Source organism: Equus quagga, chromosome 15, assembly GCF_021613505.1.
Source record: "Equus quagga isolate Etosha38 chromosome 15, UCLA_HA_Equagga_1.0, whole genome shotgun sequence".
In the NCBI taxonomy this organism is placed as follows: domain Eukaryota; kingdom Metazoa; phylum Chordata; class Mammalia; order Perissodactyla; family Equidae; genus Equus; species Equus quagga.
Genome location: NC_060281.1, coordinates 32,337,752 through 32,355,911, shown reverse-complemented (window position 1 = coordinate 32,355,911; position 18,160 = coordinate 32,337,752). Strand labels below are relative to the sequence as shown.

The 18,160-nt window shown below is 53.6% G+C and overlaps 2 protein-coding genes across 5 annotated transcripts; both read right to left on the bottom strand.

Annotated features, from left to right (window-relative positions):
• Positions 1-1,912: 1,912 nt before the first annotated feature.
• NEU1 (neuraminidase 1) lies at positions 1,913-5,882 on the bottom strand. Its single transcript, XM_046640918.1, has 6 exons — positions 5,549-5,882; positions 4,905-5,097; positions 3,851-4,113; positions 3,087-3,269; positions 2,694-2,916; positions 1,913-2,596 (listed from the first exon to the last, which is right to left on the bottom strand). Exons 1-6 carry the CDS (start codon positions 5,708-5,710, stop codon positions 2,370-2,372), a joined length of 1,251 nt encoding a protein of 416 aa, XP_046496874.1. The 5' UTR covers positions 5,711-5,882; the 3' UTR covers positions 1,913-2,369.
• A 235-nt stretch (positions 5,883-6,117) lies between these two features.
• Positions 6,118-18,071, bottom strand: SLC44A4 (solute carrier family 44 member 4). Of its 4 annotated transcripts, none has more exons than XM_046640239.1 (21): positions 17,995-18,071; positions 16,073-16,121; positions 15,575-15,648; positions 15,361-15,439; positions 14,467-14,566; positions 14,260-14,385; positions 14,061-14,121; positions 12,642-12,726; positions 12,476-12,559; positions 11,974-12,209; positions 11,767-11,866; positions 11,013-11,105; positions 10,629-10,731; positions 8,181-8,434; positions 8,000-8,094; positions 7,792-7,895; positions 7,606-7,679; positions 7,307-7,377; positions 7,108-7,202; positions 6,951-7,035; positions 6,118-6,363 (listed from the first exon to the last, which is right to left on the bottom strand). In XM_046640239.1, the coding sequence occupies exons 1-21, from the start codon at positions 18,032-18,034 to the stop codon at positions 6,242-6,244; spliced, it is 2,130 nt and encodes a 709-aa protein (XP_046496195.1). In that variant the 5' UTR covers positions 18,035-18,071; the 3' UTR covers positions 6,118-6,241. The 4 variants fall into 4 exon arrangements, with proteins under 4 accessions (XP_046496195.1, XP_046496197.1, XP_046496198.1 ...); XM_046640241.1 differs by having other exon boundaries at positions 7,792-7,892; XM_046640242.1 differs by lacking the exon at positions 17,995-18,071 and adding an exon at positions 17,496-17,938.
• Between the last annotated feature and the right edge of the window lie 89 nt (positions 18,072-18,160).

The window sequence follows — 18,160 nt, the reverse complement described above, 5'->3', positions numbered from 1 at the left end:
CTCTGAGAACCAGCAATTAAAGGGGGGAAATTAAGCATTTATCCTGCCATTCCCATACAAACCATGTTTTCAGGGCAACCGAACAGCCTTGATGAAGGAAAGCTCTTTTTTTACTGAAGAATTCCAGCTAATAAATGAGGATGAAATAACAGAATTTAAAAATCAACATTTCACAACCCCTCATGAAATGGTTGATTCAGGCAAAACTCATCTGTGGATGAAACTATCAGTTCTAAGTTTGATGGGGGAAACCTACAAAAGAGGGTCAGGATTTCGTCATCTGAACCCACCACTCAACCTCAGCTTCACTCAGAGAGGGACGAGCAGACAGTACTTGCTTCCTGACGGGCGCAACAGGAAGCACACAGCTCCTGTGAAGGCATCATGCTGCCCCCACCCCGCTCCCCATGGAATCTGAATCCAATCAAACCTCAGGTTTGAGACCTGGAAATACAAGGTATGGAGGAAGAAGTTAAATGACACTCTGAGAAAGCAAACTAATGAACCCAAAAATGGAAATTTCTTTAGGACAAATGACTCCATTTCTGCATAAATGGTTTCAAAAAAAGAAAAGAGGTGGGACTATTGATTAAAAGAGACTTGGGAAATGTCAAAATCCAATGTGTATGTTTTCTTTGGATCCTGATTTGAACAAATCAACCATAAATAAGGTATTTTTGAGACATCTGATAAAATTTGAACATTGAGTCTTAGCTGGTACCATAGAGTCATTGTTAATGTTTTGGGTGTACAACGACATTATGGTTATACAACAAAATGTTCCATTTTAAAGAATGAGATGTATACTTAAGAATGTAGGGGTGAATGTCATGAGGTCTGGGATTTGCTTTAAAATACTTCAGCAAATGAAAAGAAAAGAATCAGAAGCAGCAAATATGACAACATCTTGATAACTGTTGAAACGATGTTGGGGTGTATGTGGGGCTCGTTAAACTATTTCCTCTACTTTTCTATGTTTTTAAAAATGTCTGTAAATGAAAAATTCAAGTGTTACATTATTGACCACAAATTCTTGATAAAATCTAACAAAATTACACCATGTCTTCACATACAGTGGGATTATTCCACTGCTTCCACCAGACAGAACAAATTATCCTATCATTTCTTTTCTTTCCGTTTTTTTTTTTTTTTGAGGAAGATTAGCCCTGAGCTAACATCCACTGCCCATCCTTCTGGTTTTGCTGAGGAAGACTGGCCCTGAGCTAACATCTGTTCCCTCTTCCTCTGTTTTATATGTGGGACGCCTGCTACAGCATGGCTTGATAAGCAGTGCGTTGGTCCACACCCAGGATCCAACTGGCAAACCCTGGGCTGCTGAAGCAGAATGAGCTAACCTAACCGCTACACCACCCTATGGGTCAACCCTATCCTGTCATTTCTTAGAGAAGCAGCTGGCAGTAAAACACCCTCTAACTGCAAATAGATGTGGCCCTTATCCCTCAGCCTTGAGCATTCTCACCATCCCTTCCAGGCGCCTTACTTTTTTTTCCACATGGAGGAAAGCTGTGGCTCTCCCACACAGCTGCAGCCGACCCAGGTTCTTTTCACAGCATCTGCCTTAGGATGATACTATTTTCTCACATGACTTGTCACAGTGCTGACTTCTCTGCCAGGCCAGCCTGGACAGTATCCTACTCCATCTTAGAAATATAAAACAGAGCAAGTTTTTAAATATCTTATGGGGCTCCCCCTCCTACTCTCATGACACTTCTGAAGATCAATCAGTTTTCCTGTGATGAGAAAGAATGTGAAAGGGAAAGAAGGCTTTGACTGGCCAGTTAGATTTCCACAGGCAATAAGTACACCAGCTTCCCCATAGCTGAGTTCCATCTCACAAGTGTACATGAGGAAAACAGACATGAAGACGCGCATTGACAACCAGAGATGCTACTCATGTTCATGCTCCTTCATTAAAAACATTAAGTTACAAACATTTTGATTCATAAATAGTCAAGGTGGGTGGTGAGGCTAGTTCCCCACCCTGAAATCAAACATCCCACCCTTCCGGGACATTCACCAACCTTCTTCAAAGCCAATACCTTAGTCCAAAGAGGAAGCTCAGCCTTCCCCAATTCCCTGAGCTCACATTTCTTCAATGCTACGGGCCCACCTCACCCTGTCCAAGAAAAGGACCGATCATTGTCCGGGGAGGGCAGGACTTCTTGTGTGGGAGAAGCAGCCAGGCTTTTAGTCCTAACAGAGTGATTTCCCTGTCAAAGAGAAGTTGGTTTTGCAAAAGGCTAGTGTCTAAAGGAAGCTGAAACTGTCTTTCAGGCACCTCCAGCAGACCCACCACAGACCCATGATCCTGAAGGCTGAGTCCAGGGCCTTTTACCCCTGCACGCAACTCAGAGTGTCCCATAGACGCTGACTTTGGCCAGGGAGATGCTCTCTGTGTATTGGCTCAGGCCTTTCTCATACAGGACGTAGAGCTGGGGGGCCTGGTCCTCCCCACCCACGCTGCCCTCCAGGGCTGCCATCGAGGAGTAGCCACTGGGTCCTGGCCACAGCTGGACCGTCTCTTTCCGCCATGAAGTCCCATTGCTGAAGCTCCAGCGCAGGGTCAGGTTCACTCCTGGGGAGAGTAGCAGAGTCAGGGAGAGGGGGGGTGCTGCCTAGGCCTTCTTTAGATAACAGGGGCTCCCCTGACAACCCCACTGGCAGACACTCACGGAACTCTGGATGGGCTGGGTTGGAGAAGAAGATGATGCCAGAGTTGGTGGCTACAGCTCCTGCAGCTACCACAGGGTCCACGAGCTCTGGGTCGAAGGTCACATCCCGAGGCCTCAGTGTATCACAGGCGTCATAGCTGCGGAGGATGATTCGACAGTGGCAGTGGTAGTTGTTCTGGTTCCTGGCATTGATGATGACTGAGCCATCTGGAAGCTCATAGGGCTGAGGGGAGAGAACAGGGCATCAGGATGACCCAAGGAAGGGGCAGGAAAAAGGGCCCAGCCCCTGAGGAAGCAAGGCTGTGAGGCACAGTGCTGGGCAGCCAGACCCTGGGTCTGTGAGTGAAATGGTGTCTGGAGGACAGGGCAGGGAACAGCCCACGGAGTCCTGACCTGGCATTCATCAGGGTTGAAGTCGTATTTCTGCTTGGGCTGGCCATAGGGGATGCCTCTGATCCCATTCCCATAGCGCCAGGAGGCGCCATGATCATCACTGAGGAGGCAGAAGACCCCATCCCGCTCCAGCGTCCCGTGGCCACACACGATGAGGCGGCCCTTCCGTGGCTGCCGCTGTTTCTATGAGAAAGGGAACTGGCATCACAGAGGGAAACACTGAGGGGGCTCAGAGGGAAGGGCAACCCACCACCTCCTAAGTGTGAGGACACATCTCATACTTGGTTCTGTCCTTGCTTACTGAGGGTCCCAGAAGGATCCCGTAAACACCTACTGCCTGAATTAAGGAGCTCTTGTACAGAATAAGCTCCTTCAGGACATCCAGGGTGTACACTGAACAGGCTGTGCACACAACAAGCCACAGGGGTGCACGGGAGCTTAAAGCCAACCTGTGCTCACTCACCAAGCTGCGCCCCATGGCACAGCCCTGTGTCTGCTCAAAGAAAGGAGAGCCTTTTTCTATTCTGCACAGGCACCACATGGACTAGTGCAGCCCTGTTGAAAACCCCCAAATAGGCAGCCAAGGGCAAAGTTCCATCTTCTCTTGGTAGGATGTTCCTCCCAGGATGTCCCTTTTTCCAAGGAATCCCATCTAAGACAGAAAATTTGACTTCACAGCACCTTCTCCTTGGAAAGGAATCTATTTTGGGGCATCACCCAGACTCTCCACAAGGCAGCCCCCTCCACCCCTCTCAGACAGAGACCTGAATGCCTGAGCCCGGTCCAGGGGCAAACACCTCGGTGCCGATATCCAAGGAAAGGTTCCGGGGTGAGCTCCAGGAAACACCGTCATCCTTGCTCCACACCAACATGGTGGAGGCCACCTGGCAGCCAGCCTTGTGAGCACAGAGGGAGTAGAAAAGGAATACAATTCCTGTCTCCCTATCGCTCACCACTGCTCCCAGGTTCAGCCCATCTGGTGTTTCTCCATCATCTACAATGAAGGCTGTAGGAGACCACGTGCTACCTAAAGAACAAAGGGAAGAAATCCAGGGTGAGTACTCTGGAGGTGACCTTTCCACCACTCCTTGTAAATTTCCACCTCCTGCCAGGGACCCAAGGCCTTAGAATGGCCCGAGGGCCCTATAAGACCTGCCCCTCCTTACCTCTCTGACCTCATCTATCCTACCCTCACTCACTCCATCCAGCCACACAAGCTCCTTCCCATTGCTCAAATACTTCCCTCCCTTCTTGAGGCCTCTGCACAGACTTGTGACATCTGCCTGGGGTACTCTTCTTCCAGGCTCACTCCTTCACCTCCTTCAAGTCTTTGTTCAAATGTCACCTATTTGAAATTGCAATTGAACTCCGGCACTCCCCACACTTCTTGCTCTGTATTATTTTTCTCCATTGCATTTATCACCTTCTGACATAAAAAGTAAACTTATTTATTATGCTTATTACAATAAGCATAATTGAATATAGAATTAAAACATTATATATATATTGAATTAGAATATAAGCCCCTTGAGGACAGGAATTTTGGTCTGTTTTCTTCATAAGTGTATTCACATAACCTTGAATAGTGCCTGATATATAGTATGTGTTCAATAAACGTCTGAATGAATGTTCAACTCCCAGGTGATCTCAATTTCCAGATCAGTGCCCTGGACAGCTTCCCTCCTTAAGTTCCCTGCACCCTTCAGGGACCCAGGCCTCCAGCCCCCCAAGTTCCCCTGTCCTCAGGGTCCTTGGGCAGGTCAGGCTCCCCATCCACCTAACCCAGCACCAGAACTTGCCACCCAGGTATCTTTATACCCTGGTCCATAGACCTCCGCAGAGCAATAAACTTGGCCCCCAGATCCGACGAGGACATTTTTCGGGCTTCAGCGAAGGCAAGGAGAGTGCCCTGAGGAGTTACTGTGATAAGCGGGATGCGGAAGGTATCCACGGAGCCGATCTGCTTCCCACTCACCCACAGCAGCTGCTCCATGGTCACCAGCGGCTGAACCTGCGAAGGGAGAAGGGAGGGTCAACACGAACAAATTTGACTTGGGGTTTTAGGACGATGACTAGCAGCTTGCAGTCGAGTTTCCCTGGAAGAGGCAGGGTGCTGGGGATCCCGAGTGGGGGCATGGGTCCCAGAACAAGGAAGGGGAACCCGGAGGAGAGTCTGGAGTGAAGCCGGGGGCTCGGGGCTCGGGAGGGAGGAAGGAGCCCTGAAGGAGCGGAGGGACCTCAAAAGGGGAAGGAGCTTGAATGAAGAGGAGACGCAGAGGAGAGGAGGACGGAGCCCGGAGATCGAGAGGGGTTGAACAGGGAGAGTGGAGAGAACAGGGTCTGAGAACCGCGGGAGAGTCCCGCGGAGGAGACGGGGCTCAGCAGCCCGCGCCCCGAGGAACACCAGGCATAGAGTGCCCGCGTGGGTCGGGGGATGGGGCTATATGAGGGGTGACACTCACCAGATCGAAGTCGTTCCCTGCCCTAGTTCCAAATCTTGCCAAAGACAACAGCAGCAGGAAGATCGCGGCCAACACCTGAACTCTACAGCCTCCCCAGAACCCCAGCGTCCGCGGTCCCCCGGGTCTGTCCCGGAGCACCGTGCCGGAGCGCTCCGCCATCATGTCTGCCCGCGGAGGCCGCGACCCCGGCCCCCAGGCCTAGACGCTGGCGGGAGTCGGTCAGCAGATCCCGGCCCTTTAAACCCTCAGGTATCACCCCCAAAGCCGCCTCACTGCCAGCCGCCCCGCCGAGCTTCCGCGACACTAATTGGTCCTCTCACACTCCGACTCCCCTCGTGACCCTTCAGCCTCCAAGCTAGCCCTTCCAATTGGCTCTCTTTGAAGACCCGGAGCGCGTGACCCGGAGGGAAGGGTATTGGCTGGCGTGACGATGGGCAGGCGTTACTTCGGAAGAGCCTTTTGATTGGCCGCGGTACCTGGCTGCGTCACAGGGGCGGGGCCTATTTTAAAGAGCCAGGCGGGGAAGAAAAGGACTGCGGGTTGTCATGGAAGGAATAAAAGTCCCAGACTTTTTGAGAAAACAAAATAGCACTCTTTAATAAAACGTTTTTACTAAAAAATCGGGATCTGGAAGGTAGGTGAGGCTATGAGGCTGTACAGGCGGGGTGCAGCCCTGGTTCAGGGCTGCATCTCTCACTTCTTCCTCTTCTTGTCTTTCGGGGGCGCCTGGTTCTTCTTGCCCAGAATCTTCAGAAGGGACTTGGACATGTAGTAGGGCCGGTCCAGGGAGCCGTCGTTCCGCTCCAGATCCTCCACTGAGCCGCAACAGAGACCCGTTAGAGCGGACCCTCAGGGGGCCACAGCCACTCCCCCCGGAAAATCTTGGGCTAAGAAACTGGCTGCCTGGTTTGCAGGCTGCACCACCACCGGCTGTTTTTTTCGGGTAGCTTTTGTAACCTGCTGGGTATGTTATATAATCTCAGTTTCCTCATCTGTAAAGTGGAGTCAATGATACTGTATTTCATCGTGTGATAAGAGTTAACGGAAAAAAATGCATGTCAATCGATTAGCGCAGAGCCAGAATGAATTATAGGAGGGTTAGAAAATCCCCACTCACTACAGCCACCTGCTGGGAAGTCTCTTGCGGCTAATTTCTACCCTAGATTTTCTGGAAGTTCCCAGAGGCCTCTGCCCTGGAATGCTCTTTCTTGGGAGAACTCACCAGCCTGGGAGCTCACTTCCTCCTTTCTTCCCCAAACCCCTGGCCTGAGGATGCCAGCAGAGGCTGCCTTTGGCTCTGGCTCTTTTACAGAGTCGCTGTTTCTGGAAGCACCAAGTTTTCTAAAAAGCCTGAACAGTCTGGTACCTTGAAGTGGGGGGAGGAGGTGGGGGTGTGACTCACAGAAACAGAGGAAGAGCGTGTCTACACACATGCCAAAAACGCTGAAGAAGCCGCTGGCGATGACGTAGGCCCCTACGATGGAGGTCTGGAAGACACAAGGCCCTTTAGCGTTCCTTTGGGGAGTTGGGGGTGAGGCAGAGAAGGGGGAGTCACTCACCATGATGGGTAGCCAGTAGTAGTTGAGTTGGGGGTTCTCAAAGTTTTTACCCAGCCCCTGGATGCGACCAGTGAAAAAAAAGAAGGACAGGACCCCTGTGGAAGAGATCTGGCGGTCAGTGTCATTTCTCAGAGGTTACCTCTTCAGCCACCCAGCACGCCTGCCCTCTGTTCCTTTAACTCCCAGCCCTGGTCCTTACCAACACCTCCAACCACCAACAGCTTCCCAAAGAGCAGCAGCAGATCTGTCACTTTGTCCAGGATGACCACCCTGTATGGGGAGTTGGGGTAGGATGGGGGTGAGAGGCCTGGCAGGGCTGGGAGCAGAATTGGCTATATAATTTGCCGTTACAGATACAAAGTGAAAATTGTTCACATTTCAAGATGGAGGCAGCAGAGCATTAAACCAAGCTTGAGGCCCTTCTGAGCACAGTGTGCCCATGAAGCTGGCCTGGGGTGGGAGATCCCCCGGGGTCGCGGGTGGGGTGGACAGCCTGACCTGATGATGTTCCGCATGAGCAGCATGAAGGCGTTTTTGGCTGAGACACAGAAATTCTTCCCATAGATGGCGATCTGGGTGAAGTGGAAAGGTCAGAGTTACCTGTGGAGAGCTCACCTGGGCCAGGATGGGGGGCCTGGGCCAAGGGACCCTGGAGCAAGTGGTTGCTCAAGCATTGGGGCTCACCATGATGTATGCATTGCGGTTCAGGAACTTGATGAACTTTTCCAGACACCAGAGGCAGCACTTGAAGCAGCACATGATGCAGCGGGTCACAGGGTTCTGGGCTTCTGGGGGTGAGGGGGGCTCGTGTTTGGACTCTATCCCCTGACAGTGCCTCCCAGAGGATCCAGTTGCTCAGCCTGGCCTTCCTCAGCCCCCGAACTCAGTTTACCTCTCAGTTTGTGGTCAATGTACTCCAAGATGACTCGAACTATCTGCACAATGGTCAGGATCAGGGATCCGAAGGCCAGCGACCCGGTGTGGTAACTGCGAAGGGTTAGGCAGTCAGAGGCGGCCCCAGGACCCTTGGGACTCCCAGGCTCACAATTCCCAGCCCCGTGTCCTGGGCTTACCGGATGGTGCGGATGAAGGCAGCGCTCAGAGGGAAGGTGGGGATATCCCGGGGCTTGTGGAAGGCCCAGTAGAAGGAGGCAAAGGCCCCAGCCAGGACACACTGGCCCAGGGCCAGTACCCAGTTGAGGGTCCAGAATAGCCCCAGGACCCCATAGATTTGCAAGTTGAAGATAGAACGTTGTACCAGGCCTGTGGACAAGTAGCTTTGGAAGACGCATTTCAGCCCTGGGCATGAGTTCACAGGCTGCTCTTGCTGGAGACAGAATAGGTTTAGGCTCAGCCTTCAGACCTCAGTGTAGAGCCTCAGCCCATTCCCAGCCAGCTCCTGCCGCTCCCAGATAGAGAGGGAAGTAGCAGCCTCCCTCAGTTGGGGGACCCAGTTCCTTCCAAGAGTTCCATGTCCAGGTTCAAACTGGTTTCACTTGGCATATTGTGTAAGCATAATTAGCTTCCTTCAGTCTGGATGGGCACAAGAGCTCCCAGGCCGTGTGGGCCAAGTCGTTTTTTTTTCTTTTTTTGTGTGTGAGGAAGATTGGCCCTGAGATAACATCTATTGTCTATCTCCCTCTTTTTGCTTGAGGAAGATTGTCACCAAGCTAACATCTGTGCCAATCTTCCTCTATTTTAGGTGGGATGCTACCACACTGTGGCTTGACAAGCAGTGCTGGGTCTGTGCCCAGGATCTGAACCTGTGAACCCCAGGCCTCTAAAGTGGAGCAGGCACACTTAACCACTACGCCACCAGGCCAGCCCCTGGGTCAAGCCTTAATGGTGCAAGGGCACTGTGACCAACGCCTAGCTCTCCTTGGCACTCAATCAGCAATCCCCTCCCAGGGCAGCCTCTGCAACTTCAACCAAAACGCTTTCCAGCAAAACTGAACAGACTGGGTATTAGACAGTATTAAGGAATTATTAACTTTGTCGGGTGTGATAATGGTATAGTGGTTATGTTTTTGAAAAGTCCTTATCTGTTGAGATCCATCCTGATGTATTTACGGGTGAAATGGCACAACACCAGAATTTGCCTTGAAAAACTCCAGAAAAAAAATTTGCAGGGGCCTGCTCCATGGCCAAGTGGTTAAGTTCGCGCGCTGTGCTGCGGCGGCCCAGGGTTCGGATCCTGGGTGCGGACATGGCGCCGTTTGTCAGGCCATGTTGAGGCGGTGTCCCGCATCCCACAACTAGAAGGACCTGCCACTAAGATATACAGCTATGTACTGGGGGGGTGGGTGGGGGAGATAAAGCAGGAAAAAAAAAAAGATAGGCAACAGTTGTTAGCACAGGTGCCAGTCTTTAAAAAAAATTAAAAATAAAATAAGAAAGAAAAGAAAATGTGCAGCTAGGGGAGTGCATGGGGAGATAGACAAAACAAGAATAGTAGAAGCTGAAGGCTGTGGAATCCGGCTAAGGGGATTCTCAACATTTGTGTGTGTTTGAAAATTTCCATAATAAAAAGTAAAAAATGCAGAAATAAAAAACAACCCTTTCCAGCAAATGGGACAAAAATCTTGATAATTGCTGAAACTGAGGATGTGTTTGAAATTTTACGATAAGGAAACCAACCCCTTTCTGCTTTACTTGTAATTGTGGACTTGTGTCAGTCTCCAGTGTGAGACCCTGAGCACGTTGAAAGAAAGAACCAAGGGATTTGGGGCTTGGCACACCCAGTGCCTGCCTCTGGTGCCTGGAAAAGTTTACCCGTAGTGGGTCCTCCATAAATGTAAAGGAAACTCCTTCTCCTTTTTCAGAGTGGGGCTAATGCCTGTGGGCACAGCACATGGTCCCAGCTCAGATGAGGTGGCCATGTGAAAGCCCTGAGGACAGTACGTGCCCAGCAGTCCAGTGACAGGTCCTGCGAGCCTCACAGGGGACAGGGTGTGGTAGCAGCTCCTCTCCCAGGCCCCCAGGGAGTCCCACTGGCCTATTGCCTGGGGCACTGTCTTCCAAGGGAGGACCACCAGCTGCATAATCAGATCTTGTCAGAAGCCGGGCATTGCACTAAGCACTTTCTTCTGCCCGATGTCATTTAATCTTAGTCACTGGAGGGACAGGCCACTTCACCCGTTTTACAGATGACTGGACTGAGGTCAGGTTGGTGAAGTGGTGAATGGTCCACCTGGCAGAGGAATGTTCTGGGGAGGGGTGGAGTTCTGGTACTGAGGTTCCCCAGGGCCTAGCCCTGCCCTCAGGCACAGTGTGCCTCCTCTTCCAGCCTCAGTTTCCTTCCCTGCATCAGGGTGGCGCAGTGGGAGGAGTGCTAGATCTGCAGTCAGTGCACTGGCTCCCTTTCTGGCTCTGCTGGGGGTCTGTTGTGTGGCCTTGAGTGAGCCCCTTGCCCTCTCTGGTCCTCAGTCTCTTCTGCACAATGAAGGATTTGGACCAGTTGGCCCCTAAAGTCCCCTTGGCCCTTTTGGTGGCCCCTCTATGTCCACCCCAGATCCCCTCACCATGGGGTCGCATGATGCATTCATTGTCACGATCTCACAGCCGGGCGTGCTGACATTGGGAGCCCACAAGACATACTGAGGTTGCCCGGATGTGGCCAGGTACCCAGAGAGGAGTCAAGGAAAGCCTGGTCATATGGGGGTCTCCACAGATCCCCTCCCCAGGGACCCCTTCCCAGGGACTTGTGTAGGTTGTTCACTGCACAAAGGGGAGTTGAGCCTGGACTCCCTCTTTCAGCTCTGTCCAGGTGCAGGGCCGTGCCTGCTCGGAGGAGGGGGCACCTTCGTCCAACGGCACTGAAGCACTATGTGTGGGCAAGTCCCGCCCTGTCTCCCCTCCACCCCCCATGGGCTCTAGGAGGGCCCGGCTGTGTGGGCAAAGGATACAGAGCAGTCATGGCCCAGTAGGCGATGCAGATGAGCAGGAGGACAAAGGTGACCAGCGGGTAAAACATGGTGGACATCATCTGTCCCACGGCCCTGCGGGGAGATGGAAGCCTGTCCACTGGCATGGCCTGGCCCCCGGACCCCACCCTTCCTCTCATGGGGCTGACCTGGCGAGGGCCCCACCTCTGCCCTTGCCAGGGGCTACTCCATCCCCCCAGGCTGAGCACACAGTAGGCACTCACTGAATTAACTGAACTGAATAAATCAGGCTCAAGGGCCCCTTAGAGGAAACTAGAGTCACAGAGAAGCCACATGGGGCAGCTTCAGGGAGAGTAAGGCAGGAGAATCCTCAGAGTGGGGTCTCTTGACCAACCTGGCAGGTAGGTCCTGGTTGGGAGCAAGCTGCCACTTCTCCTCCCTGCCTGGGCTCCTGCCACTCCACCCAGCAACCACCACCACTGTGACAATAACCACTACCATTACGCCCAACACTTACAGAGGGCCACGCCCTGATCCGGGCACCTGACAGACACTAATTCACTTAATCCTCATGACAACCCTACAAGGTAGGAACTATTATTGCCTCCACTTTACAGATGGGTAAACTGAGGCTCAGAAAGGTTAAGTCACACAGCACTGTTAACCACTGTGCTATTCTGCCCTTCTCCAGGGCTCCCTGCCACCTTCCCAGCACCTCGATCCCCGGCCCACATCTCTGCCCTCAGCCCCATCTCCATCCCAGACAGGCCCTGACTTGCTGGACTCTTTCAGGAGGGCGATGGCGATGAGGATCCGCTGCCGCAGGAAGATGAGCACTAGCAGCAGGAGGCCTTCAAGCACAGCCAGCACGATCACTGAGGGTGGACGGGGAACAGAGGGGCCTTGGGTCAGGGCCAGGACTGGGCACAGCTCGGGGCAGCCCTTGGGTGGCTGGTGGTTTGGAGGTGGGCAGGGCACTCACGCGCAGCCAGCCAGGTCTCCTGAACGCTGCGGTAGGCGCTGAGGTTGGTGGTGAAGCCCACCTGGGAGATGGAGGCACCGCTGTCCCGCAGCACTTGGTACTCCTTCCAGCAGTGGTAGATACCATACGCCAGCACGCCCAGCACCCCCAGGATCAGCACCAGCACCAGGGGCCCAGCCACCAGGCGCAGAAGCAGGATAAACAGCAGGCTCAGGACCAGAGCCACGCCTAGGGCACTGTAGGCAGGGTGAGGTAGATGAGGGTCACTGCTGGTCCCCTAAATCTTCCCCTTTTAGAGGCCCCCAAATGCCTTCCTCACATCCTCAATGTCCCCGGATTAGATCCCCTTTCTCTGATAAATCCTGTTGGGCTTGGGGTCCATTCAGAGCTCTGGCTCCTCCTCCCCAGTCCAAAGTCTCTGTTTCAGACACTGGGCAAAGGGATAGAGGATCAGGGAGGGGAAAAGGGAAGGAAGAGAGACTGGAGGAATCTGGTGACTCACGCAAGAATCCAATACCAGGAGTGGGCAAAATCTTCAAAGATCTTAACACTGATGTCACGGGCATTGAGGCTGTCAAGAAGACCACTGCCGGAGAGAGACTGAGTCAGATGGGGCTGTGGGTGGGAAGGGGTGTGGGACAGAGATGTGGAGGCCGAGGGATGCCCACCTGATCCCCTGGGAGATGGAAACGTTGCTGATCTCTGGGAGTTCAGGCAGACTACTGTTGGGCCATGGAAAACAACGCCCCAGCGCTGGAGAGAGAGAATGGAGTCCTGGATGGGAGGGCCCAGAACTTTGCCTTGAAAGTCTCTGGCTCCCACCCCAGCCCGCAGTGCCCTCAGCCGAGGGAGGAGAGATGGACTTTGCCCCTCTCAGAGGGCGGTTCTTGATTCCAAATGGGAGCTCCTGCCCCATGGAGCCCGGTCCACACTTCCTTCACTGTCTCATAATGCCCCCTTCCCCGCCTCCCTGTCCAGACCCTCTTCCCCTCTGTCCTAACTCTTACAATGCCTCCACCCCGAACCTTGCCACCTGTCAATCCACCCTCTGCCCGAGTGCCAGGGAGACGGTGGCTCGGCATGGATCTCATCATTCCATGGCTCTAGATCACTCGGTGGCTCAGACGCCTCCAGAGGCGCTGTCCTGGAGAGTGCCCACGCTCACCGCCAGGCTTCACGGCCCCCCCCGGCTGAGCCCAGCCCCTTCTCCTCACCTCTATACCTTGGCTGTTGCTGCATCTCTCTCTGAGCACTCTGCCTCCTCCAGTAATCCCATCCACTACTCTCTATTCAGCTCCACCTCCATCTCACCTCCTCCAGGAAGCCTTCTTACCCCATCCCATCCTCTGTGGCACCTATTCTGTGCCTACAGAGCCACTTATCACCACCCTCATGACAACTTTGCCAAGCAGGCTTGCTTTGGCATTTACATTCTAAAGATGAGGAAACAAGGCTCAGAGAGGTTGAGTAACTGGCCCAAGACCACACAGCTGGAAAGTCCTGGAATTTAAATCCAGATCTGTCTGACTCTGGAGCATTCATTTGAGATACTTCCTATAGTACTTATATTGAGAACTGGAATATCTTTTCTCATGTTATAATTAAAATTTTTTTTCTATTAAAAAATGACGTTTACTATTGGCAAGAAGAGCATACAGAAAAAAAAGTCCACGGTGACCCACCACCCAGCCACATTCATTTTTAACATTTGGACAGACATCCTTCCAGTCTGCTTCCTGTACATATACATAAACGTGTGTGTGTAGATTCACCCATGGATATTTTCATGGGATTCTCATGCAGTCTTGTTGTGAACATCTCTGATCTCTCCTAGAATGTAGCTCAAACAGGGAGCAGTTTTCATCTTCCCTCATCTGTCCCCAGTGCCTGGCACACAGTAGGGGCACAACCAACACTGATGATCTGACTGCAGGGTCATGCAGCAGAGAGACAAATGAAGACCTGGTGCTAATTCCAATTTTGCCACAGATGATCTATACAGCTTTACTCTCTCTGGGCCTGCTTTCCTCATTTGAGCAATAAATATAGGACTAGATGATGCCTGAGGAAGGAATATGGCTTCTTACCTGGAGTGGAAGGGAGAAGGAAACTGGGGCAGAGCTCCTGGTTCAGGCTTTCGCGAACTGACTGGGGGGTCGGGGGAGGACAGACAGACACACAGATACAGAGCAGGATGAAGGAGTGAGCCTCCTTACCACCACTACCATCACCAAAGCCATCTACCCAACCCCTTGATGACAGCGTTAACTTAGGGGCTGTGCTCACCATATCCCAGGGCACCCCTGGCAGACAAAAGTTCCTATTTGCAGTGTAGAAGACTTCCCCAACTGTCAGTGAGAGCTGGTTCACTTGCACAGTCCACGGGTCCTTTGGGCAGGAGGACACACACACCTGGGGGCAGAGAGCACACTGAGGGGCCTGGTACCCCGACCCCGGGGGTGATCTCGGCAGAGGCAGGTCCCAGGCTCTGACCTGGGGTGTAGGGCATTGTAGGCCATTCACAGAGACTGTAACGACGTTGGTGGTCAGGATGCAGTTGAAGATGTTGAAGTACAGGAGATATGGTTTATCTCTGTAAGAGGGGAGGAAGCATGCGTGTCAGGGCCTGGGCAGGTGTGAGGGGAGAGGAAGGACTGCTTAAGGCCGTGCCTCAACAGTACAGTGGGCCCAGTGTAGGCCAGACACGCAGCACCCAGTTCCTGGCCTCAGGGACCTCAGGGCAGCTGGGGAGGTACGGGAGACACCCGAAAGATTTCCCAGAGTAATTCAGCCTTGCAACTGCTAACATTAAGAGCTTGAACTCTGGAACCAAATCACCACCCAGCTTTATGACCTTGAGCAAGTCACTAATGCTCTCATTTCGTCATGTACAAAATAATAGTACCTACCTCATACGGTTTAAATGAGTTTGTGTGTATAAAGTACACGGCTTGCCCAGAACATAGTAAACACCATATAAATGTTAGAGGTTTTGTTTGTTGAACGTCTCCTGCATGTGGGGACTGAAAGCATTGCTTCTGGGATCATCCTTCCGTTTCTGATGAGGAAATCAAAGCTCAGAGAGGTTGAGTACCTTGCCCAAGGCCACACAATCAGAACTTACTTAGCCCAGCTGGGGATTTAAGTGCCCATCTCTGAACTCTAAAACCCATGCACTTAACCATGACTCTACAGTGCCTCCCAATTCTGTGGGACTCAGAAGCCAACTGCCCAGCAACGGAGGATTCTTGTGCCATGAGTGCTGAGACTCAGGGAGGCTGAGGGGAATGGGAACAACAGGGGGAGTGTCTGGAGCTTAAGTGTTGGGGGGTTCTCGGCATTTCCCCCGGCCCCCTCCCCGCCCCCTCTTCCTGCCTTCCTACTCACTTGTTCATCCCTATCCCGCAGTAGGCTCCGGTAGAGTTCCTGGGATAGAGGACTTGCTGGGGGTCTCCATACACCCAGGCTGGAGACAGAGACACACAGATGAGTCACTGGTGGGGGAGGGCAGGGGCTTCAGAGGGAGCAGCTGCAGGTAATGTCCCTCCCCGGGTTATTGCCTCCCAGCCACTGCCCCAGCTCTGCGAAGCTGAAAACTCACCCACGATCCCCACCACGATGTAACCCAGAATGAAGACAAAGAAGAGGAGACAGCAGATGATATCTGTGCAGCCCCTGGGAGAGAAACAGGGGAAGCCTTTGGAGAAGGGGTGCAGGGGGCATGGTCTGGAGGAGTCGCGGGTTGGAGAGGTGGGGGATGCTGGAGAGCGGGCATCGGTAGGTTTTATTTTTTTAAGAAAATCTTTTTCCGGGTGGTAAATTTTCTTCTGAAGTATAACACAGAAAAGTGCACAACTGATAAGTACTCAGCTGGTTGGGTTTTCTCAAAGGGCACATACCGGTGTAGCCAGCTCCCAGGTCAAGAAACAAAACATCACCAGTAATGGAAGCCCCCACGTGTTCCCCGCACCGACGACAATCTCCCCAGTCTCCTGGGTCAGGAGTTTTCTTTTTCACAAGTTCTTCCTAATATGTCAGCAAGTACAAAGCAAAACCAAGACACACACCCACTCTAAGCAGCACAGTGCCCAGAACTCACCTGTTCTTGATGGGGCCTCGAAAGGAGGGATCATATTTGACTGGTTTCCCTGAGGGACATGGAGAGGAATGTGGAGAGTGAGGCACTGAGAGGAGTCTCTTTCCCCATTTCCTGTCCCTCCCAAGTCTTTCTCTGCCCCAAGGTCCCCCCTGACCCTCAGGAGCCTCCTCAGCCCTCAGGAATTGTGGGGAGATGGATAGGGGCAGGGCTGGCAGGAGGGGAATTGGAGAGCAGGAGAGGTAGGATCAAGGCCTGGTCAGCAGCAGGACTGCTCACTGTGAACTCCACCCTGGGGGCCTTGGAGGGAGGGGAAAAGGGAGCCTTTCGGGGGTCATTTCCAACTCACAACTCAAGGCGGTCCCCCAGGGAAATAGCCTTTGCCTCCTGCCCCGTCCCTGGCCCATTTCTCCTGAGTCTTCCTCCAGCTGGGATGTGGGACTCTGTGTCCAGCCATCTCAGTGGCCCTTATGTCCCCATCTTTGTCTCTCTCCTCTCGCTGTGCCCTGCTTAGAGTGGGCACAGATCTGGAGCCCCTCTGGGCGGTCAAATTCCTCCTCATATCTGCCCCAGGCCCTACCTCCACTCTCTGGCCTGAGGCCATGGGGGAAGAAACTAGAGCCAAAGGCATGCACTCCTGCAGTGCCTGAGGAGGAAAGTGGCCCTGTAAACGCCCAGCCAAAGGGACCTCGTCCCTAGGCCACTGCCAGTCTCTGGGCGAGCAGTCAGTGTGACACCTGAGCCCTGTGGTTGAGATTGTGGCCATGTCCTGTTCCTGGTCCTCCCTGAGTACACACAGGGAGGAGGTGGGGCCAGGCAGCCAGGGTCCCCTGTTGGCACTGAGGAGGCAGGGCGGAGGGCTGGGCGAGAGTGTGGGAAGGGGTGGGGGCCATTCTCCCCAGGTGCTCTGGACTCTGTTCCTCCATGGCTGTCAGACATGAGATCAATGATTGACCCAAAACTGCTCCAGGAAGTCTGCTGGAGAGTACTCACTTCACTGCTCCTTCCCTTAGCCCCCTTACGGGCCCAAGCTTTGCCTCTGGGAGGCCCCTCCCTTGGGATTTCCTCACCTCCAGACCAGGAACTCAAGGGACCTCTGCAGGCAGGCCCCTAGCCCTTAGTGCTTCCAGGGATCCCACAGGCTTGTTCCCAGTTCCCTTTCCCCTCAGGCCCCCCCACCCCTAATCCTCCGGATCCCTGGAACAGGCTCCCAGGCCTAGTTGTTCACAGAGATTCTGGAGACAGGCTCCCTGCTCCCTCTCCCCTCAGGCCTTGCTCTTCACAGGGACACCAGAAGGGCCCTGCCCCTATTCCACAAGGTACCCAAGACAGGCTCCCACTCCTAGCAGAGAGACCCCGGAGGCAGCCCCCAACCCCATCTCCACAAAGACCCACAGCCCCAGCTCCTCGCAGGGCCCCCCAGTACCTTTTCCTCTGAGACCCAGAGTCCAGGCTGAAACTCCTCCTCCTCACAGGGACCCAGCTGCTTCTCCTGACAAGGGCCCAGCCCCCAGCTTCACCCCTTGAAGGCAGGCTCCACAGAACATGACACCCCCCAGCCCCTGAGACTCAGCCCCCCGCTCGGGATCCCAACCTTGCCTCCTTCTATTCAGGCTTTGATTCCCAGGGCCCTGCCCCAGGGTACCCAGAGTCCAGTAAAGGCCCCCTCCTCCCAGGGACTCCAGCCCCAACTCCTCATGGAGACCCCAGCTCTACTCCTCAAAGGCTCTCCAGGAACCACCCCCAGCCCCCTGAACCCCATCGTCCTCCTAGGACCCTGACTCTGCCTCCTTCCATCAGCTCCTTTCCAAGGCCCTCCTTTCAGCTCCTCTTCCTGGGGCCAGCCCAGCCACCCTTCCCTGGTGCGGGCCAAGGCCAGCCTCCCCTCCCTCCGGGACCTGCACCCCAACCTCGCCCAGTCTCACCATAGGCCTCGTCCCCGTCCCCGTCCTTCTTTCCCCCCATGGCTCAGTCTCCGGAGTGATTGGAACCTTGGAGACCCAGCGACTCACCTGCCACCTGCTCCGCCCCCCACACGTCACAGCCCCACCTCCACCTGTGGTCCCCGACACACTCCAGTTCCTCCTTCCC

Coding starts and splice junctions, on each gene's coding strand:
- NEU1 (XM_046640918.1), bottom strand. CDS start 5,710: ATGATGGCGGAGCGCTCCGGCACGGTGCTCCGGGACAGACCCGGGGGA. Junction 2,917..3,086: donor TCAACCCTGATGAATGCCAG/GTCAGGACTCCG, acceptor CTCTCCCCTCAG/CCCTATGAGCTTCCAGATGG. Junction 2,597..2,693: donor CCCAGCCCATCCAGAGTTCC/GTGAGTGTCTGC, acceptor TACTCTCCCCAG/GAGTGAACCTGACCCTGCGC.
- SLC44A4 (XM_046640239.1), bottom strand. CDS start 18,034: ATGGGGGGAAAGAAGGACGGGGACGGGGACGAGGCCTATG. Junction 14,122..14,259: donor CAGGGGTGCCCTGGGATATG/GTGAGCACAGCC, acceptor CCGACCCCCCAG/TCAGTTCGCGAAAGCCTGAA. Junction 8,095..8,180: donor GCCTTCATCCGCACCATCCG/GTAAGCCCAGGA, acceptor AACCCTTCGCAG/TTACCACACCGGGTCGCTGG.